The following is a 23,650-nucleotide window of genomic DNA, read 5'->3' as shown; positions in this document are numbered from 1 at the left end:
TTTGGAGTGGTTACTAGAGAAATACAGTACCAGATAAAAGGCTCCCCTAAACTCCCAGAGGTGGTTTAAGCACATATTAAGAGGAGAGGATGTTTACTCCCATAAAAACAAACAAAAAATTTCAACTGATTTATTTTAAGTGGTAACTGCACACGAGTATTTCCAAAGGGTCATCTTGACCAGTATTTCTGCAGTTTCTGAAAGTTCTGCCTTTGAGAAGAGGATTTTGTACCTATTTATCATCACACTTGACTCGTAATTTATCTAATAGGCAGGGGGAGAATCTGAATACAATATAGTTTTCTACAGAAACAAAACACTCAGCCCAAAGAAACCTGAATCAAAAAAGACCCACATTCGTTTGATATTTACATGCCCACCTTTCTCTCCATCTTCATCACTAACCATAGCTTCCCAGTCATCCAAACCTGCATCTTCCATTTCTTCTTCTTCCTCCTTTTCTTCTGAAACTAAGAAATCCACATTAAACAAAAAGGGAAAAAAAAAAAAAGGCCAGCAACATAAAACATTTTTGGATGCCACTTCCTTTGACATACTGAAAATTGAAACTTACAAGTTTGCAGCTACCGTAATTCTACCAAGTTATCTCCATGTTCCCTAAACAGAAAATGCTGCATACTTCAGAAATAACCTTTTGTTCTCTCCATAAAATCTTCTAGTGCTAGCATCTTTGCCTACCCAAAAGTATTTTTGGAAGACATAGCTGAACTACTGATCTAGTTCCTGTCCGCATATCATGCAAGTGCCTGCGTAATGCATGCCACAAATCTCTACCACAACTAGGTTCCTTGAAAGGAGCTGCCCAATTTACAATTAGCCATGTGTAAAAAATGACAGAGAAACAGGAAAACAAGCCGAGTTACAGTATTAATTTTAATTAGTAGGAAAATAACAAATTGTCTATAAAAAGTGCTAGTTTAGGACTCCAGGTGCCTTAACATAATTATACCATGGATTCCAGAAGCACTATATTCATTCCAGCAGGAATTCAGTCAGATATTAAGAGCTGCAGTCTCTTCATAAACAGACAAATGGAAACCCCTCCAAAAGAGGCATTAAACAATAGGTATGTTGCAGCACATGGAGTGTAATGAAATTTCAGCTCTTTGAAATTAACAGCAGGCTCCAGACTGCTAGAATATTAACTGGGCACTAACATTCTGCCAGTAAGCCCTTTTACAGCAATGGAATTACTCCTTCACAAGGTAAGTCAAGCTAGAATCAGAGTACATTCAGCTTTGTTTACAAAAAGCTGGAAATTTTGTCAGTATTTGTCTGACTTAAGAATAAGACTGAAACAGTCTCCTTGCTGAACAAGTCCAGTAAAAGGCGATTTTGCAAAAACAAGTACTGTGTGTAGGCAAAAAGAGGAAAACAATCACTTGCTAGGCTGATGCTCAGTTTCACAAGCTAACCCATATCCACTGCACTTAGCCATTGTGAAAGCAAAACATCTGACATCAAGAATATAACAACTGTGAATATTGCAGTATCAATACTAGACACTGTATATTTCCTCCCTACCCTCACCTCACTGCTGACAAAACAGCCTTTCAGAAAGCTGGTGAAAGTCAAGAGAGCTAACCATAAGGCACTGAATGTGCTAATTTGAAATAGTTGCCTAAGCTACTTGAACATTGGAGCTCACCCAGAATAAGGGACATTTACATTCTCATTTTGAAGCTTCAAACCTTTTTATTCCACAAAATTCCATCAGTTCCTCCCTCCAGAAAAGAAAAACCAGCATCTACCTCAAGAAAGGATGGCCACCCGGCCCCCACCCAACAAGGTATGATACCTACTATGCAGTACCGCCAATCATATGCATTTTATTAGCATTACTACTAACCTGGCTCTACTGGAAGAGGAGTCTCTTCTTTTACTGGTGTTTCCAGTTCTACAGCATCTTCAGCTAGGGAAGTTACCTCCGCACTTTCTGAAATTGCAAGAAAGCAAATTGGTTGCTACATTCCTCCAAAGTGCAAATCAGCTTAGTTAAGACATACAGCTTCACATTTCAGTTCTGTTTTTAAGTTGTGCTATACAAGTAAATGAAATCTGAATTTATGCAACGCCAAACAAACTGAACTCCCACTTACTGAGCAACAACAAAGTTAGAGCACATGGCTTATCTGAAAAACATTTGGCTAAGCAGTTAAATAGATTTATTTGATAGGTCAGTTATCGGCTAAGAGGATTACCATTGCTTTTGAACGTAAAAACCTCCACATTCTTCAAAAGACAAGAGAAAATGACGTAATACTAATCAACTACACATTCTTGCTCAACTGTTCCATATTAAAAAAAATTAAAAGTATCACTGATACAATTCACATAAGCACTGTTCTCAATTCTTTACACACATTCCTTAAGTAGTAAGTAGCCATCTAACTCATGTCTAATGTAAAAAAGAAAAACCCAGCTAGTAACAAAATAAACAGATGCAAGGAGGTTTGGGTTTTTTTTTTAATCTAAGGAATAGTCTTGAGAAAAGCCACAGTAATACCACCATAGGAAAGCCATGAAGCACAAAAGTAAAAAATTCTGACACAATCTGTGTCTAACTAAGGTATGTTAGAACCTATTTATCTAATAAATACTAAGTCTTCTAAAATGCAAACTCTCCGAACTGCTTCCACTCTGGAAACTGAAAACTGTTTTTACATACAAGAATACAAACAAACTGTCTCTAACTTAAAAGAGAAGTACTAAAACTAGGATCAATTCCTTTTCATCATGGGACATGAACTTAAGACTGAATTACAAGTCATTATTACTTGCACTACATTGTATTTAACCTACATACACACACAAAGCATTTCATCTCCCATTCATAAAAGGCCTTTACATTCCGTACATCTCCAACATTCAGCAGTTCTAAATAAAATACCCAGGTTAGGAAAAAATAAGCCAGGTAGATTGTAAAACCAAGGATTAAGTGAGCAGCCTTCAAAACAACTTTAGGATCTTAATGCATCAGCACTTACGTGTGGGGTCGGAGGTGTCAAAAGAACCTCACAGGCACCTTGAAGTACAGTTAGTTTAGGATTAGCTGATTTATTCCACAAACACTTTCAGAAATGTGACTAATCTATTAAGCATCCCTGTATGTAAACCATACCTTCTTTATTTTCTGGCTGCTGCTGCTTTCTTTTCTTTTTGTCTTCATATATTGGCCTCTTCTTTGGCACAGAGTCTTTGGATGGCACTTCAACACCTGCAAAAAAAATCAGAAAGAAAATCCAAGTGATTAATTACTAAACATAAGCTTTGATTTAAATGAGAACACACTTTCCAGAACTGCAAGTTGGAGGAAGGGAGTGGGAAGTAGGTTCAATGTGTATTTTCTTTTTGAAAAGTCTGATTTTCAAAAGCTGCAAAACTTGACCAAAGTATAGTTCTCCAGATACCATGAATGTTCTCAAAAAGGTTAGATCACTAATGGGGGGGGAAAAAAAGCCCACCAAACAACAAAACCCAAAAAACCTAATCTGATCCCAAGACTCCAGATTTGAAGTTATCACATACTTACACAGAATTTCACAAACACACATACTTCAAGTTTAACAAGCATCTGTCAATTTAAATCTGCTATGCTAGAACTCACTTAAAACCAGTCTTTCAATCATCCTAGTTTCAGACAGTCTGGAGCAGTTGAGATGCACAGCTCCTCTTAAAAGCTTAAAGTTGTTCAGTAGATAGTATTTTCAGTTTTGCTCAATGTTGGGGTTTTTTTGTTTGTTTAACAACATAGATGGTTTTAGGTATTAAAATAATGCCAGATTCGATTCATCAGCTTTATCTTCACCTCACCAGAAAGACAACTCTGTAATGTTGGAAGAGATTCAATTAAAAACAGAAGTTTGATGCAAAGACAAATTAATAATTTAGTTACTGCTGCACCTTCTGAAATGCTCAAAATTCCTTCAGGTACTGTGCGATTTGCAGTGTAGATTTGACAAAAATCCAACTGTGGCAGTGCACAAATAGTAACTACAGCAACAACTGAAAAGAAATAGCCTTTGTGTGTGTTTAGGAGCTCCAAACATTTTACTACCTACAGATTCCCACCCTTACACATCCACCTACCAGCAAAGTGTCAGACAGTGTTCTTTACAAATACAAAAAGGATACTCAGCACTCGGGGACTGGTTTCTTTAGCCACAAACAAGTTACCAGGAACCAGTTTGGACATGGGCTTACAATACATTGGATAACTTTACTTCATTGCAATGGAAACAGATCTATTTGACAGAAAAGTAGCAAAGCTCTTATATACCCTTCTCCTGAATCAAATGTAAGAGGATAATATACTGTTCCCATGGACTAGCTAACTTGAGGCAAAACGATGCACTTGAAGGAAGTGCATGAATTAATTCAAGACCACTGGTCTTACAAGACCTGCAGCATAGCCCATCTGCTCTTCCCCACCTCTGGACTAAGCAACAGAAATAAACGATTTTTCCTAAGTTCCATAACTAACACCTTAATACATTCCACTTGCAGTTTAAAGAAATTGGATATTTAAAGTGTAAGATGAAAATACACAGATATTTAAACCTACTTTAAAAAAAAGGGAAGGCCAGACACACTGCCTTCCTTGACAATAGAGCAGCTGTACATGGAAATACTCAGTATTTGCTTTCCTAACTCCAGAGAGAAAAAACAAACACAGAGCAGTAAGTAGTACAAAACTTATTTTGTTTTTTAATTATTATTAAACTTTACTGCTTACCCTGAGCTTGGAGTAGTTTAAGAGTAGCCTCCGCTCTGGCTCTGGCTTCTCGTTGCGCTTTTGTTAAAAGCTTTCCTTCTTTCTTCAAACGCTCCTTCCTCTCTTTTTCCTTCTGTTTCTTTCTTTCTTTCCTCTCTTGCTCTAATCGTTCCTAGGAAAAGGTTAAAAAACATGCAGAAATTTTAAATTATGCTTTACAAAAAAGCTGGCCAAATATATACTCTATTGATGAGAAACATACTACGGACTAATCCACAAACTGCACCAACAAGGGTATAGGTAAAGATCACCCTCTCCCTTATTCTTTTCTCAGAGTAAGATACACGGTACCTCCTCTTTGCGCTTTGCTTCTAGTTCCTCCAGTCGTCTTATGCGTTCTTCCTCCTCTCGTTTCGCCCTTTCCTCCTCCTCTTTCATTTTAGCCAAGGCTTCTTGCATAGCTTTAACTGTGGCTTTACTGGGACCCTTTTTCTTCTCTTTCTCTTTTTCTTCTTTCTCACCTTTCTTTTTTTTCTTGTCTTTCTTCTTTTTGTCCCCTTCATTGTCATCAGCTACAGAAAGAGGCATACATTCAAAGATCCCAGAAATTTTAAAGATACTGTAAATACAATTAATGTTTTGCATATGATAAGTAACACTAAATGAGGAACATTTTGACTGGCTACTACATAAGCACTTCACAATGAAAAAATAAAACTGTCTCTTAAGTTACAAAGTCAGGACCTGAAGTAACAGAATAACTGGGAAGTGAAAAACTATGTTTGCAACACAGAACTGTAAGCATACATTGTAATGAGAATTCACCATCTGGCTTTTGTTTTCCCATGTACCTGGTGAACGACAGGCCAGAAAACAGCCACATGTGAGCCAACACAAAGAGGCAGACAAGGCTACCAAAGGTCTAGTATTCCCCATTCGGTACGAAGCAACAAATCACCCCCACTGCCTGCCAACTACTTGGCCTTGTAAGAGCTACAATGTTTAAACTACAGTTTTAGAAACCAAGTTACAAACCCTCTGTTCCTGCAGGAGTCTCTCCTTTTTCCCCGAGGCCAGGGGTTGCCGTGACTTCAGGAGAAGCTTTCTCTTCAGCTTTTTTTGGACCTTCTTTCAGCTTTGTGGGTTCTTTAGCCCCTTCTAATTCTTCCTTCTCTTTCTGCTTCCTTAGTTTGGCTTTTTCTTCCTCACGTTTTTTCCTTTCACGTTCTTTTTTTTCTGCCTTCTTCTGAGCCACTGTTTTTACTTTGAAGGAAGGTTCTTCTTCATCATCCCCACTTTCAGCAGCAGGGGTGGACTTTGGTTTTTGGATCTTCTTTTGTCCTTTTCTAGACTGGGAAACTTCATCTGATTCGTCACCACTCTCACCTGTAGACACTGCCCCCACACGCTCTTTGCTTTTCTTAATGTTAGTTTCATCTTCTTCCGACAGATCATGCTTTTTATTTGACTTCTGAGTTTTCCCTTTGCCTTTCTTAAGCTGTGTCTCATGATCATCATCATCACTGCCAGAAAGCATGTCTTGTTTTGCTTTCTGAGTTTTTTTAGATTTTTTATCTTTATCTTCCACTTCCTCACTGTCATAGTCATTTTCCAGATTGGCTTTTTTATTCTTTCCTTTCCTTTTTTTGTCTTGTTTTGATAAGCTTTCTTCATTGTCATTTTCAACCTGGTAATTAAACAATTCAGTAATCAGCCATGAAAAATTACTTGCTATTGTGAGCTAAGTAGCAGCATTCAGATATGTCAAGTAAAATTTCCCTTATTGAAGGCAACGTTTGAAAGCAGTAACTGTTCCTGCTGAGTGTACTGCACATACCTCAGCCCACAATTAAAATTTATTCCGGTTGTCTTTGAATAATTACCATCATGAAGACACGACTTCTAGTAAAATCTTTCACAATTGACTTTACTATGAAAATATGATCAAACGTAGCTAATATATGCTAGATGCACATTTCACATAGGATCTCCAACTACACTGCAACACTGGGACTGTTCTGGGACAGAGGTGTCACATATTTCAACTACCTCCTATCAAATAGCCCACCTCCCTCTCACTCAGTGTTCACCTTTCCCGTAGAAGGCTCCCTGTCAACTTTCCCTCCTTGCGCCTCTATTGACAGCTCTTCCAGCTCCTTCAGGATATCATCTTCACTAAAATAAGAAAGAAGTTACGGTACTTAAGTAACAGGTTTTGTATAATGGAACAAAGTAAGCCAGATATAAGAAACCCAGACTTACTCAAAATCCTGTTTCTTCTTCTCTTTCTTCTTTTTGCCTTTGGATTTCTGAGGCTCCTGCTCCTTTGCAGCTCCTGCACCCTCTATCTCAGCAGCCAGGGCATCAATATCAATATCATCTTTTGCACTAAAATGCAAAAGGAAAGCAGGGTCATCAAGAGTTCAGACAAAGTTTACATAAGTAGCAGCCATCTGCACAAATGAAAACTTCAAAATGCAACATCAATCACAAAACATAAGCAAAGCAAGGGCAAAACCCATTATGCACCATTACCTTATTCCACACAGCAGGATGAAAAGGAAAAACCTTCACATGTCTGCTTGAAGGGAGGTGTAACAGTAAAAACACATTCCATTCTTGCAACAGATTTGATAAAACTTCTTGGAAGAAGGCAAGTAGACCGTTTCATTTTGTTCCTCCAAAAGATAAACCATTTAGCCCTTCAAATCACAGTACGTGTCATTGATAAGAAAGCAGCCTCCACAATGAAAGTGTAAAAATGAAGAATAAAAGAAATCTTGCAATTTAGTAACCAGGAAATTCTATTAAGAAGCTCATATCTACTCCTTTAAACACCCTTCAGCAAACAATAGAAGCTAATGTATTATTGAAGTTCCTTACAGCTTACAACTTATGCTAAGTTGCCTATACTCTGCCATCAGACTGAAAAGCTTTTCTTGAAATATAAGAATAAAAAAAAAGTCACAGGGAGGGGGGGACACAGTTCAGATTCTGAGCCAGATTCTAAAGCAAGTCATAAAAAAATACCATTGCAGTTGCCAAGGAGTCATTTCCACCACTTGCTTAGTGTTACCTCTCCCAGACCTAGAGAAAGCCAAAAGAAATCTCACCAGGCACCTGAAATATACACGCTTCCTCATTAGAGCTCATTATATCAAGTTTCTCTTTCAAAAGCATTTTCCTTTCTTGCTATAAATAGCCCTTCATCTGCAACTAAGGAGAAGTGCCTTTTTTCCTGTCCTTTATCAATAGCTGTAATTCTGATGCACTTTCTTCTTGACTTGTACCACGAGAATTAAGTGAAGACTAAGTCTAGTGTCCAGAGGTTTTTCCACCTAATCACACTCACAATACAATTGTAAGAAAGCAGGCTTACCTATTCCCTGCTTCACACTTTGGTACTCAGACCAAAACTGGTCTATTAAAGTAGCAAATATTAAGATGCTACTTTTATCACAGCATGCAGTTTCAGAAACTATTTAATCAATATGCTATTAATATCTCCCCTAACTCCCTCATAGATACGTGGGTAGAAAACTTTTTTTGTTTCATGATTTCATTGCCTCTATTAACACCCACTAAGGACAAATCAGACAGATAAAGATCAACTCACCAAATACCTGAACCTATATCCAAAAAATAAGGGAAATAAATTTCTTCCAAATTCAACACCTCTACTAGCACATTCTACTAGCAAATTCTGAAGTACCAGAGCTTCAGCCTTGTTAATTTACAAACCCAGAAGCTGAATATTAATAAAGGAATAATTAAGTACTTGCTTTTCTTTAAAGATTCTTAAATTCACCAAGTCTCAGTTGTATTTCCCTTTGCAAAAGGAGAGGACTGAGAGAATCATTTTACAAGTTTAAGTGAATGCTGACATTCACAAACACATTTTATCCCAAATATTGGGCATAAGCCAGCCACCAAACGCTATCTGTGTGACAACAGTATAGGTAAGCAACAATGCACTTCCCTTAGTTACAGGCCAAGATTATTTGTATTTTTAAGATCTTAAATTTTCTTCTATATAGACTGAACCTATCAAATAAAATAAAAGGTGGCACAACAAAGCACCTCACTGTACTGCATCTTTATTACCAGAGATGTTTACTTTTAGTCAAGAGCAGAAAAAAATGCATCTTAAATATGTATGTGCTGACAGGATAAGTAATATATTTCTCAAAGAAATGCAACTCAGATAGTTAACGCAAGATTTCTAAACCAACCCACACCTGCCTCAAGAGGAAAGAATAAACTTTTTGGCCATTTCCACATTAAAGAGCACTGACTTGGTATTTCAGCAATTTAAGAGATGGTTTTATAAGCAGTTTAACTGGCTGTGCACCAAAGGACAGTATAGACGGCTGAAAAAAACGTCAGTCTCTCTACACCTAGAGTTAAAGCCCCAATATCAAGATAACCATATTACAGCTAGGCCTACACACAGGCCTTCATGGGGGTTTTTGCATTAAGTGCAGAGTATCAGTTTATTAAGCACACTTGCTTACCTCCTCCTGCTCTAGGAGTTAATAGAGAAGATGAAGTCACATCGTAGCTCAAAATAGTTTGAAGAGACCAAAATACAAGCCCCACTACTACTTCCACTACTACACGATCTTAACCATAGGGCTGTACAGATATCAAAGAGCCAAGCCTTTAAACAGCCTATATTTTACATGGATATTCTCAAGGCTGACTTTTCACATTGCAACTTCGCAGAAAGTTATGTCCAAACATAAACCGCATGGGTTTTACGCTACTAGCAAAGAGGATGCTTATGGTACCTTACATTTTCCAGGACAGAGGGTTTAAGGGGGTGGGGATTTGTTTTTAAATCAACTCACTTCAACTGAGCCTTGAAGAAGAAAACTTCTTGGGGTTGGGGGGGGGGGGGCGGCGGCGGCGGTTGGGGGAAATCTCACATCAAACACTGAAAAAACTAATTCACAGACATTAAGCTTTAACACCCACCAGCAATAATAGTTTAGGAATAATAACAAACACTCCTGAACTGTCACAATAGTGGCATAAATATAGTACCAGAGCCTTTCCAACCTTGGCTTCTGCTGCTGAACAGTCAATGGTTTCTGAGAAATCTATACTTTCCACCATATTTCCACTTCCTAAGTTGTTACACAGCAAGCTTCAAAACATTTGAGCCTCGGTGAAGTAAAAAGTAAAATTAAGGCTGTATGCACTTATATATACAGCAATATAAAGTTATGATTCTTCTTAAAAACTGTAAAGCAATAATATCATTGGAAAGCCATGGAATTCAAGTACTGGCTTCCATTAGTACGAGTTTACTCCCATACTGACCTTGAGTTCACTTACCTTTTAAAACTCTAATAATATTCCACTAGAATTTCATAATAAAAGAAAGTTGAAAAGAAGATTGAGAAGGTGCCCTCCCTCTCTTCCTGGGAAATTCTTAAGTGCAGTGGGTTCCTTATGACGTAAGATACATAACAGGAGAGCTTCTTTCCTATTGGCATTGAAAGATACACCTAAGAACTTTTTCCTGTAAACTTTAAGCAGTCCCCAAACACATTTCAGAAACCTGAACACTTGCAGGAACCTCCTCCTCCAAGTCCTCCAAAATGTCTCCACACAGCCACTCTTGACCCTCCAAGTCAGCCTCTAGAAGAGTCCAAACCGTGCCTGATACAGGAACCTGAAAGCACCAGCATGCTCCACCAGTTTTCAATTCTGACCTCAAATCGCTTTCACATGAAGACTTTACATACAGACTTCACCACCTCGCTACCTTAGGCCATTCGAGCTCATAATGCTTTGGACCCAAAGGAGGCTTGCTGTTGATCAGATTCACATACAGAGATAACCCCCATGTTTCTCCAGCACAAAAGGCTCAAGGAAGTCTGGAGAGTGTGAAACAAACCCAAGCGCTACTACAATGCTGAGAAGGAGTTACTTCCCCCATTTCCTTTTGTCACTGCTTCAAAAGTGAAGCCTGAGCCACCTTTCTTACTCACATACTTCTGATTCCAGCCTCTGCTGCCAGATATGACAAGAGTTCTGATACTGCTAAAACAGCATTTCAATGCAGTAAATTACAGCAAGCATTAGTTGTGTGTGTTTCACTCAAACCTAAACAAGCAATTCCCGAAACATTAAATGACTGCAGACATTCCTCCATGGAGGCTTGTGCCTAAAACAGGGCAAAACTATGCAGTGGGAAAAGACACAGCAGCCAGGCTAATTAAAGGAGACAGCAGTAATCAATAACAAGTATGTAGAGATCACCACATTTCAGATACCAAGCAAAACTTTTTCTTTAGAATTACATCACTGATTCAAAAAAAACCAAACACCAAAACTACATTTACCCTACACAATTTCACTGCCTTTTGCCATTGAAGCAGGATTACAGCAATATAAAACTTCAAAATATTCCCAAGCATTTTTAAAGTAGCATAGAAACATTCATATACTTTATAGTGAAAAATATTGACCTTACTGCCCTAGAAACTACATAAAAAAATCATCTGTTGCCCAAAAAGGGCTCCAGTACCAGCTGTCTGCATAGACTACTGAAAACCTGCATTACATAGGGAAAAGCCACTGATGAATAGATTCCTGAATATTCACTGAGTGACTAGTTAAACACTGTGCTAGCACACCACTCTGTACCAAACCAGGATCAAATATACCCAGATCATCCCAAGTAAGTGTCTGGAGATTTTTAAGACTGGCATGGGCAAAGGAAATTCAACATCTCTCAAGCAACCAAAGCATCAAATCAGGCCAGCAACAGAAAGCAACACTCCAAAACACAACGTAAGCTACTCATGTTACATTTAAAGCAAAACCAGTGACAAATAAGCTACAATCCCATATCCTGCCTATAAGTGAAAGCATTAAACATTTTCAGTGTGAAGATTAAAGCAAAATTAGGAAATAAATGAAGAGCTGTCACCTACCACTGCTCAGTCAGATGTAAAAAGATAGCCAGTAGCTCTCCTACTTATAAGATCCCACACAGTTACAAGCTATTGAGTCAGAAAAGTGGAAAAACCTCGTGACTGGTAGATGCACAGTCTGTAGAAAAAAACATCACAGGGTTTCTCTTGCCAGTACAGCAAGGAAACAATCTTGAAGGCTAGAACCCCAGTGAAAAACACACAGAACAAAACCCTCAGCTATTACATAGCATCTGCTAGAAAAAAAAAAGAAAACCACCACCTAAAATAGCACATACCTTAAGGTGTTGGGCTTTATTTGGGGGGGTAGGAGGGGTGTGGCATGTTTTGTAAAACATGAGAAACAAGCACCATTCTTTTACTGATGCAATGGTCTGCAATAGCCAGAACCTGGAAATTCCCAATATCAAGAGCCCAGAGTTAACCCTAACACAACCTTTGATTTACAAATACTCAAGCTTATGTTAATCTTAATTTCCACGTAGCAGGGTTTACTTTAGTCTTTTAAGGGCATACTTTGCCATTTTGCCTACAAAAAAATTGTAAAGTTTCATTGTTTCTAACACTTGTGCACAATTAGCAAGATGTATTTTTGGAGTTTTACCTTTTCTTTTGCAGTCTGAGATATTATAGGTATTAACTACTGCAAATCTCACCAGAACAGAAGCTTTCATGCTCCAAATCAAGATTTAAACTTACAATTCTGAAATTAGATAAAAACCATCAAAGCTTCCTAACAAAGTATTTCAGAACAGTTAAAAGTACATTTAATTATCTAGCACTTCTCTCCCATGGAAGGTTAAAAAAATAACTCCAAGTACTGGCATAGTTAATAAATTCATCACTAGTTATTTTCACAGCGTGAAGCCTCCATACTAAGCACAGATACTGCATGCAATATAATCTCTGTAACAGACATATGTAGGCATAGAAACTTGAAAGACTTTCCAAGTACTGTCCCGGAAAACAAGGCCGAATACAGGGCTACAGCTATAGAAGAGCCAATAGACTTTTAACATTTTTCTTTCCTCAGTGAACTTCTGCAGCTGAAATACATAATTGCCCTTCCTTGCCAAACAAGCTCCTCCAACTTTCCGTGCAGGTTCTAGTTAAGGACAGCTTTGCAAGCCATCTGACACTAGCAGCATTTCACAGATACTCTCTGATAACAGACAAGCATATTGTATTAGCAAGACCACCAGCAAATATGCATGGTTTCCTCATACTCTTTGTAAGACCACACACAATTATTACTTAGAGTACACTTATGATAGTGCCTACAATACATTTCCCCAAACACAGAGCAATACTTCCATTATAAATACGCACTGTGATCTACACGTGACAGAGATGGCATCCTAACTAGGTAGCAATAAGATAAAGAGCAAATAAAACTATTAATTCATTCATGGAATCATTTAGGCTGGAAAAGACCTTTGAAATCAAAGCCAACTGTTAACACAGGACCGTCAAGTCCATTGCTAAATCACGTCCCTATGCACCACATCTATGTGTTTTTAAATGTCTCCCAAGGATGGTGAGTCCACTACCGCCCTGGGCAGCCTGTTCCAATGCTTGACCACCTTTTCAGTGAATTTTTTCTTAATATCCCATCTAGACCTTCCTTGGCATAACTTGAGGCTGTTTCCTCTTGTCCTGTCAACAGTTATCTAAGAGAAGAGACCTACTCCCACCTGCCTACAACCTCCTTTTGGATAGTTGTACCCAGCAGTAAGATCTGCCCCCACAGTCTCCTTTGCTCCAGACTAAACACCCCCAGTTCCCTCAGCCGCTCCTCATAAGACTTGTGCTCCAGACCCTTCACCAGCTCCGTTGCCCCAAAACACATGCTGAAAGAGTGGAGCAACGCAATGAATTAGCACTATACAAAGGAGCTGAATTGCTCTCTTTTATAGCAGTTTGATTCTGTTGAAATTAAATGAAACTGAAGAAAATAAATGGAAGAATTCAGGTTAAAATGAGAACAAGGCCTTAACTACTGGAAATTCAACATCTACAGGATAACACTCTCCTGTTGAAACTAAAGGGTACAGGGAATCAAAGATTACAAGTACTTTTTGTGTCCATCAGTGCAGTGTATCATATATAATTACTAAAGCTTGCCTTCACCTTACAGCTAACTGAGATAACAAGCTAAGTCAAATTACACTAAAAATATTTTAATTAAGACTGGGTTTAAGCTGTCTCCACAAAGATGAAGTTGAAATGTCAGAAAATGCTGTATAGTTATAAACAGACTAAAAGAACTCCACATTCGTGTGAATGGGGCAGAAAAGTCAGTAAGTCGACACAGCAAGAAAGTTGCATCACTACTGCGAACTCACTGCCCACATTCCTGCATAATCAGAAGCCTCATTTTTGCTGAGGCAACTTTGAAGATGTTTCATCATTTACATGCCACCAGCCCTAACCACCTTCAAAGGAACATCACTGTCATTAAGTCATTTTCTTTTGCTTAAAGAAAAAGAGTAAATAAAAGCCCTTGACCTTCAAAAAGACTGAAAAGAAGCTGAACCATCTGTTTCCATACATTTGGTTTTGCAATAGTTTAGACCAAGTATAACTAATACTTTTAGACAGTTCTTTACCATTACTCCCCTAGAGCGCCTTACCCATCCTCCGTATATGCAGGTCATAAGCCCAGTAATAAGGATACTTTTCTAAATACAAGCTTATCCAATATTAGCAAGTTACCAGTGCTGAAAAGCATATTTGTAGTTCGGTTTACTTGTAGGTATTAAGATAAATTGGCATTCTTTCTTCCAAAAAAAGTTACTCTAGAGCAATTGGCTAACTACAGAACATAAATAATTACTTCCAAAGTGGTTTAGTTGTTCAAAACCATGCACTGCCAACTTGTTCTTTAAGTGGGTTATGAAATTCAAAATGCAAGCATCTGCTGGCTCAGCAAGGCTATTCAAAACATGAAAACAAAGCTGTGGCCTTTTTCTCACTCTTACCTATCAAAGCACCTGAACACCACAAATTTCTCTTTAGGATAGAAGCAGCTACCTTGTTTTTCCTGCTGAAAACATTTAAGTTACATATGCCTGAGACAGCTTGAAATTCAGGAAAGAATAAACTGCACTCTTCCTCAGCCCATGAAGTGAAGGAGTGCCCACAGGAGCACCAGCTATGCAACCCACCACTGCAGCTAACAGTACTTGAAAAAAAAATAAAAATAATAGAAATCACAGCCCCGGCAGAAGACCACTCTCCTCTTGTCTCTTCTTCAAACTATGGGGCAGGGGAGAAGTGATGTCCATCCCTATTCCCAGCCACACTTTACCCTCACATCAGCTCAGGCAATCCTGTGGCTGCAAGTCCTTGCAGAAAACCCTTTTCTGGAGGCAGACCAAATCACACACCTGAGTCGTACATAAGCACATAAGCATTGAATCCAGTGCAATGGGAGCAGTTACAGCATGAAGCTGGGGACAGCAAGAGCAAGACCACAAGGTTTGAAATATCTGACAGCTCATCTGAGTTAGGTGTGACATGAAACTACACCTTAGCTATTTTTCCCTAGTAAGATGAAGGAAGGTGAAGCTACCTAATTACATGAGACAGCAAGGAAGTAAAATTTGACTAAAAGGGTAATTGCTTTTTATTCAGGCTCCCAACACAATGACTCCATTTTTAATATTAAAAAAGAGTCATGCCTTCTCTTTCAAGTTTGACCAGGGAAAGAGTGGCTTAACTATCAGCTAAGCAAGATCTTCTGAAAAAAAGACATAGAGAACGTAACCTTTAACCCCCACAGATGCTAGAAAAACAGAAAGTCTCCCTTATACAAACCAGATTTAAATAAATAAATAAATAATAAAAAAGCACGCTCACCACAACCTAAAATTCTTGTTCAAACAGAGATACAGCAAACCTTCAAGATACAAAGCTTCTGTTATGGCTAGTAGCTGGCAACACAGAGCTCTGGAAGAAAATAGTTCTTCAAGGTTCAGTTTAAGTGTTTACATCCCAAGAGAACAAGGTGACTAAAAGCATGGAATATGGAACACTAAGTAAAGTTCAGGGAAGACTGAATGCTGGTTCTAGTTCTTTTGGGTTTTGTTTGTTTAGAAAAGGTTCAAAGATAAACAGAAATTACCTCCAAGTCCAGTGTTTCACAACTTCCATATCCTATCTCATTGCATAAAATGAAAATACATCACATCAACACCATTTAGAACACCTCATGACATACACTTTAGATTGTCTATAATTCTGAAGGGCAAAGGATGCCCATCTACATTAACTATAATTAAAAACCCCAATACTTCATCTTACAGCATGTATCTAAAGAAACTTATTTCAATATTAAGATAACAGATTCATGTTTAAAACCTCTACAAGTGCATTGAAAAAGAACAAAAAAGAGTTTACATGCAGTAAGAATAAGTCATCAGTACTGCAAACACCAGGATCATCAAAACACCTATCTTCTGTAAGATACCAACTGCTTCAGACCAGAACACCCACCAGACTGCACTGTACTTTTTTTAGCAAAACAAACTTAATGACTGATTTAATTATGTGCACACAATTTGTGTGCAGAAAAATTACTTCCTCTACCAGTCTTGGGGTCTATTTTTGTGGAGGTAGTCAGAGAGAGGAGGAAAAGGAATACTACGCAAGTATTAAAAGTTATAAACTGGAGGTTTTGTCCAGAACTGTAACCTTCATTCCTAAGCAGCTCAATAACGATGAACAGCACAGAACGAGTGCACAGCTAAGCACCTGAACCCAGAGTCAGAAAAACATGACAATACTAATGAAAACAAAACTGGCAAGGTATGTAGAGCTGTCAGCTTGCCTGGCTTGGTATGACAAGCGTCAACAACAGCAGCAAAGTTTAAATTACTCTCTATTCTGAGCAAGGCTTCCCAGAGATCCTCAGAGAATGAGAAGAACAGTTTCCGCAATTCCTGCTGGCTTGCAACGTACTATTTTCATACTTTTTCTAGAAGTTATACATAAGGTTTAGATGCCTTCATGAAAGTAAAAGATGAAGAGACTCAAGATTTCAACAAGAAAAGCTGCTTCTAACAGTCTACTTAGCATACTGCAGTTTTTTCATTTATGTTGTCATTACTGCAAATATTTGAAGATCCTCACAGCCTTTTTACAATGTTTTACTTAAAAATAGTTTTCCTATAAATATGTAATGTCTGTGTTAAAAACAATAGGTTTGGGGGGAAACAGTAACATATATTTGCATAGAACAGGCCAACAAACTTCTGTAATGCAGAAATTATTGTGCATTATTTTACCCCATCTTTCACTACAAAATCCTGGCATCTTCCAGATGACATTTCCAAAGCTTGTGGAAGTATTTTTGAGAAGCTGATAAGAGACATTTATTGTAAATATTCTGGCGTACAGAATGTTTCTGAACTACAAGTGTTTGCAGGCTTTCTAGCCTTCACAGAACTTTCCTACACAGTGTTAAGATGATTTTACTTAACACACTAATAAAAAACGGGCCAAACAGAATGACTACTAGACAATGCCAGCAATTTCATTTGTAGAAGAGAAAGAAATATATAGCATCAGCAACAGCACTGTAAGTCTTATTTTAGCAGCAGTGCTCACCCTTGGCTGCAGAATCACAGCTGGCACCCATAACTTCTAAAGCAATATGCATGAACGATCAGAGTGGTATGCCTAGGCAACAGTTCACAATATTAAAGGGCACAGGAATAAACATACCTGAAGACTACCTACCAGAAGCTAAGGTAAACTACTAAGAGAAGAGGAAGATGACAAAGCTGGGAGAAGAGGAAAAAACCATGAAAAAGCAACACCACCAAGGAGAAAGATCCATGTTCCAGACAGGAAATAATTTGTAACATACAGCATATAGCACATTTACTTAGAAGTCTACAGCACTGCTTTGATGCTTGAATTCAAAGCACAGTTCTGTAGATTACAAACAGCCTTTCTTCCCACACGCTTAAAAAAAAAATCCTATACTAAATTCACAAAGACAGCAGGGTAGAACCCTGGCATACCTTCTGCCATTACAGCTCTAGAACTAAAGCATAATACATGATTCCCAGGAAGAGCTAGACTGCACATTGGAACACCTGCTCTTCAATCAGGAAAGCCTGAAAATTCAGACACCTCATTTTTATTGAAAGATTTGCTGTGAAGTTCCATTTGAAAATGAGTGGTCAACACAATCAGAAAAATTCCAAAGAAAAAACAACCGAAGCAACTTCCATAGGGCTTAGGAGCTATTTATGACCCAACACGCTCTCCACCTTTACGAAGTACCTCTAACACGCCACACTGAGTTCTTCCTACAGTGTTTATATATCTGGCCACTCCAGCTAAGTATGTTCTTCACTGACAGATGCATAGCAATCAAGCAGCAGGAGTCAGTAACAGAGCTCCAGAAGAGCGTAACAGAGGTGCTGGCATAGTAGGAACAGACTTGGAGGTGTATCTGTTCAGGTAGCAATCTGTATTCGTAACAGGCAGCAGTCCTGCATTCCCATTCTTTCCCTGCTCATCATAGGTATCATCTCACTCAGGGTCTTGTCCCTCTGTACTTACACCCTGTTCCCATGACAAAATTCATCCTTATGTTCATTTACCAGCATGCTTCCCAGACATATATCAACACTCACCACTACAACTCTGCTCTACTCAGCAGAAGCGAGGGAGCAGGAAACTAGACAACAGAAGTCAAAGGTATGGTGGTCAGGAGAGAAAAGCAGAGTAAAGATTACTTGTACCTTCTGTAACTTGTCTCCGTATATATCAGAAGACAAGCAGAAAATCTCCTTCCTGTCACACCAATTCTCAAACCAATATACACAACACAGACAGACCACCTGCATCTTCCCATGTGCTTCCTCTGCACTGCAAGTCATTCCTGTGAGCTGCCACATGCTCTGGGAGCTGCAGCCAGAAGGGATGTAAGGGATTGCACCTGTAACATAATTGGGGGGGAAGGAAAGGAAAAGAAGGCAGAAATAATGGCATAGCATAGAACTGAAGATGCAGGAGACAAAACTGACTGGAAGCCTTTGATTATACAGTGCCATTCCTCTCTCAGTCTACTGGGAATGGAATGGCAGACTGATGAGGGATGTCAAAGTCCAACTTCAAGCTACAGATGGAAAGAATGATGCAGCCTCTCCCTCAAGGGAGCTTGATGTTCACAGGGGTGCCAGTCAGAACCATGAGTACCAGATGATGAGGGTACCTCTGCAGACAGAACCTACTCCAAAACATTACTGGGCCCTCCAGGTCCATCCTCACTACCATTGTCTCAAACTCCCTGCTATAAAATACACCCAGTCTAACCATCCTGTCCTTCTTTTCAAACATGTATCTCTCTGAATTCTTCCACATCAACCCACTGCCATACAACTGTGCAGCCCTGTAACGTAGTATTCCCACTGCTAATAGCAGTCCATAAGCTCTGTACTGCATTTGCAAGGCCTCAGGACTGAAGCCCGTCAGGCTTACTTTGGCTGAACTTTTCTTGACCTGCCTGCAACTATTACTTGATTTAGCTGTGACAGCAGTTTCTCTAACTGACCAGGTGCCTATGCCTAATTGGTTCTACTCTTTTTTACCCAGGCATGCTGCAGCCATAGTTTTACGTAGATAGCAGTAACAAGCAGTTATTCTGTATAGAATGAGATATTCACAACTCTACAACAATGACATAGTGTAAAGAAATACAGGGTTAGTATGGTAGCAGAAGCCTTGAGAAGTGGAGACACAGGATGCAATGGAGAGGAGCGCAGGCACATAAAAAACAGAGATGGCTTGTATAAGACTTGGCACTGGACAGCCCACAACTCACCACTGGTTGGCTAACAGAAATGCAGACCTGGACAAAACTGGGTTTAGGGATAACAAACAAGAAATAAATAGTATCTAATATACAGTGCCGTTTACATATTTGGATGTAACACAGCTGCAAACCAATGAAGAGCAAGGCACATAAACACATTAGCAAGCATATATAAACGATCTCAAGTGGATTCTTGAGCGAGGAAGATGAAACCATCAACTCAAACAATCGTATTGCTCCTCGTGAAGGACACCTGATGCTGACAACGCTCCGTAACAGCTCATCACCACGAGGATGAAACCCCTGATCTTAGGACTTAGAGCAGCAGTGAGATAGCGAGCATAACTGCATTATTATTCTTTCTGGGTCTTGTAACAATTAGATCTGAATTAACAATCATTAGGCTCTGAAGATGTCAATTATTCTAACAGTAAATTCTTGGCCTCTCTTTTAAGGTATGCTTCCACTTCTTAGACACAAATGAGATTTTGCACACAGCACCCGTGAGAGGCCCATGCTCAGTAATTAACAGACACACAGAAATACATGCAGAGATACCCAAAGAGAACAAGGTATCTCGTAGGCACCAAGACTCTCGAAATGTCCCCTGCACACCAGCCACTGTCACTGGAAGGGCCCCAAGCAGCAGTGCTTCAGTACCCAAAGGCTTCTGCATGATACTATCATCTACCACACCAGGTACAGAGATGAGCACTACGTCTTCTTTCCTTTACAGCACAAAGATCCAACCCTTTCCGCTTCTCAAACCACACTTGAGTGATCTCCTGGCCAGAGCTGCTCCCAAGATATACCTGTGAAATACAACCCATGAAACAAGCTGATAACAACAGACACTACAAAGCAGCATACACGGTATGGCAAAAGGTGTGAAGAAAAATAGTCAGATGAGCAAAATACTAGCAAAATACTCATCATCCAGAAAGGACCACAGAAAATATAACAGTTTACACGCACCTGGTAAAGGGTAACAGCCTTAAGTCACTAACATCAACACCTTAATGCAATCCACATGCAGGTAGTACAAAATGTTTAGAGAAGAAATATTTTGTGAAGTACCCATCATAGGGAGTATTTTCATAACAGACACACTTAATGTTTCTGTTCACAGGAGTTAATCTTTGACATTCCCAGGGGTATCAGCTAGAACCAAGACCGCCAGATGATGAGGGTACCTTTGCAGACAGAACCTATTACTAAGGGATAAGCACAGAAAGGACTCGAGGTAAGGGAAAAAAGTTGTAGTTTCTCATTCATACGTGTTTTAAGATATCAGTTTTCATTTAACTCCTTGTCAGTATTAACAACTAAAAACACTCTCCAAACTGATCGTAACTTTGCATTTATTATTTTATAGTGACAAGCAACAATATGTTCTCTCCTGCTAGCATGTATATTCAGTCAGTGTTCCATATGGTTAATATAGCTGCCATTATAAGAATTTCTTACACACAAAAAAAGTCCACAGATGGGGCAGTATCCAAGATGATATGCTCATAATGTAGAATCGATCCCCATATCCTCCAACCACTATGTAACATCGGCGTTTATGAAACATGCACAATCACTTAAGTTACAGTGTGACCTACAGCACTGTCTCCCATTAAAAAAAAAAAAAATAACCGAACACCAAAATAACAAAAAAAAAAACCACTGCAGACAATACAACTGAAGAAGTAGCTATTTCCAGCCGGTAGTGGAGATCTGTGTTCACAAGCAGCGGCCGCCCGGCACTGCTAGCTCCCGGACCAGCTCCCCGCGGCGCCGGGCCAGGCGGAGGGCAGCGCCTCTCTGGGGAGCGCGGAGACGGCGGCACCAACGCAGCCGCTCCAGCACCAGCGGCCGAGTGTCTCCTGCCGGCGCCCGCCGGACACCCAGCCGCCCCCCGGCCCGCGGCCGCCGTCTCCTCGGGCCTCCAGCGCCGGCTGGGCCCGCAGCGCAGCCCGAGCCGCCCCCCAGGGCCAGCGGTACGGCCGGGCCTTCCGCACCGCCGGGCCGGGCCTAGCGCGCCCCGCCCGCCCGCTGCCTGCTAGGAGGCCGCGAGCCCCGGCAGGGCCTGACTCAGCGCCGCGGCACCGGCGCTCGGCACCGCTGTCAGCGCCCGGGGCAGGGGGCGAGACGAGGGGCCCGCCGCCCGCCCTTACCTGTCCTCGCTCTTGTTCTTCTGCTTCTTGCCCATGGCGGCGGCCCCGGCGCCCGTCCCCCGCCTCAGCGCTACCCGGCCGCCCGCGCGCAGCCCCGCGCATATGGTAGAAAGCCGCCCCCGCCGCCCGCCCCGCCGCGCGCCGCGCACGCGCACGCCCCGCCCCCGCCGCCCCGGCCTGCCCCGCGCCGGCACGCGACGAGCGGCGGCCACGGCGCCGGCCGGGCAGCGCCTCTGCGCGCTGGCGCCTCCCGGCGGCCGGAGGGGGAGCAGGCGGCGCTGCGCCGCGGCCCGGGGCGGGGACACGGCTAGTCTCGGGGGGTCGCGGCCACCGGCCTCTTGAAATCGGCCTTGTGTCCATCAGCGTGGCCCTCGGGCAGCCCTGGAGAACGCCTAAGCGATGCGCCAAGGCCGCAGCTTCCCTCCATTCCGCCTGCCTCCCCAGAGAGCCGCGTAGAGGCCCAGAACTGCTGGCAGGGTCGTAGCCCGTTCGGCCACAAAACCCGCAGCAAACAGCCAAAATAAACGCGTGTGGAGAGCTTTCATCCGGAGGCGAATGGGACAGCTAGGTCAAAGTGGGGCAGCGGAGAGGTTCAGGGGAAAGCTTTTCGGGTGCACGGCGGCAGCATGGCGACCGGGCAGGAACGGAGGTGCGGGCCGTGTCGGTGAGCACTGCCCGGTTCGCCTTTGGCCATAAGCTGCACTCCCCAGCCCTTGGCGGGGCTCTGCTGGGCCTTCACCCCCAGCACTTCTCCCCACCGGAGGTGAGAGTACACCACAAAAATCTGCCATCTGACTCCGTGGTGGCTGGCCTCCCACCAAAACCGGGGGACAGGGTTGGGTACCACTCAGTGCCGAAGCAACAAACAAACTCAGCTCAATAATGAACCGCAAGAGGTTCCCCTGCAGGAAGTTTGGCTGCCGGGCAGCAATATTAAAAATACGGTATTTTCTTCTCTTGCCAAATTTCCTAAGCGTACAAAGTTTTTTCACCCTCTCCCCTCCAAGAAGTCTTGCAGCACGACTGCTGAAAAGGGTGCTGCACCCTCTCACAGGAGAGCCTGGATACCGCTGCAGTGGGGCAGAAGACAGCCGACATTCACAGAAATACGGCAGTTACAGGCAGCAAACGCTGTGTATTATGGCAGTGGGGCTCTCAGGTGCAAACCCACCTCCTCACAGTCACGTTGCTCCAGTGCAAAGCAAGATGGAGCAGGGATAACAACAATCACAGGGATCACAGGCATCGGGCTACTTCATGTGCTTTGAGAGCTGCACGTTTTCCGTTGTTGTCACCCCCCTCGTTACAGTAACTCCTTTTGCGGGCTGAGCAAGCCTTACTGTTCTCTTTTATCTTTCAGCCTCAGGACCACCACCTCCATCTTCCTTCACGAGCCTAAAATCCTCACTTCCTACCTCCCTCTGCCTTTATACAGCTGTCAGCCCTTATCAGCCTCTCCCAGCCGACTGCAGATAAAGCCACGTTTATCTTCCCACCCCACCCTCATCACCAGCGCACTTCGGTACCGAAGAGTCACATTTCCAGGAAACAAGAAAGCAGAACACTTTGGGTTTTTTGAAAACACACTTTAATATCCCATTATTTAAATCTGTGGATCTTCAAGCGCACGGGCAAGAGCAACAAGACAAGCCCCGGCTGCTTCAGGCAGCCGTCTTCTCAGCGCGACTGCCGGAGCGGCCTGGCCGACCCGCGCCGCAGCCCGGCCCCCGCTAGCCCCGCCTGCCCCCGCCGAGGCGCCGCGCGGGCCGCCCTTACCTCACGGCATCGCTCCAGGGGGCCGGCCCCGCAGCTCCCGGCCGTTACGTCCCCGCCGCGCCCCGACTCCCCGTGGGGGGCTCGGCCTCACACGCCCAACCCCCAGAAGGAGTCCCCGGAGAGGCGGCAGCGAGCCCCCCCAGCTGCCGCCGGCGGCCCCCGCGCCCGCACGCTGAGGTGAGGGAAGGGGCGGGGCGGG

The 23,650-nt window shown here is 41.8% G+C and overlaps 1 protein-coding gene across 4 annotated transcripts in view; it reads right to left on the bottom strand.

The window, feature by feature from the left end:
- The window catches only part of EIF5B (eukaryotic translation initiation factor 5B), a 39,214-nt gene extending 15,586 nt beyond the window's left edge, over nucleotides 1–23,628 (bottom strand). The window contains exons 1-9 of one of the 4 annotated variants that reach the window (XM_055802374.1): nucleotides 23,452–23,628; nucleotides 6,998–7,123; nucleotides 6,826–6,910; nucleotides 5,771–6,422; nucleotides 5,087–5,307; nucleotides 4,757–4,907; nucleotides 3,143–3,238; nucleotides 1,871–1,957; nucleotides 381–470 (exon numbers count right to left, since the gene is read on the bottom strand). In XM_055802374.1, coding sequence (XP_055658349.1) covers nucleotides 381–470; nucleotides 1,871–1,957; nucleotides 3,143–3,238; nucleotides 4,757–4,907; nucleotides 5,087–5,307; nucleotides 5,771–6,272 — 1,147 coding nt within the window. In that variant the 5' untranslated portion in view covers nucleotides 6,273–6,422; nucleotides 6,826–6,910; nucleotides 6,998–7,123; nucleotides 23,452–23,628. Of the gene's footprint in view, nucleotides 1–380; nucleotides 471–1,870; nucleotides 1,958–3,142; nucleotides 3,239–4,756; nucleotides 4,908–5,086; nucleotides 5,308–5,770; nucleotides 6,423–6,825; nucleotides 6,911–6,997; nucleotides 7,124–7,270; nucleotides 8,434–21,675; nucleotides 21,814–22,846; nucleotides 23,061–23,451 lie in introns of those variants that run through there. The other 3 variants (XM_013299128.3, XM_055802373.1, XM_013299096.3) reach the window with 3 other exon arrangements.
- Between the last annotated feature and the right edge of the window lie 22 nt (nucleotides 23,629–23,650).

Source organism: Falco peregrinus, chromosome 4, assembly GCF_023634155.1.
Source record: "Falco peregrinus isolate bFalPer1 chromosome 4, bFalPer1.pri, whole genome shotgun sequence".
NCBI lineage: Eukaryota > Metazoa > Chordata > Aves > Falconiformes > Falconidae > Falco > Falco peregrinus.
The sequence above is the reverse complement of the archived record's forward strand: the minus strand, read 5'-3'. Positions and strand labels throughout refer to the sequence as shown.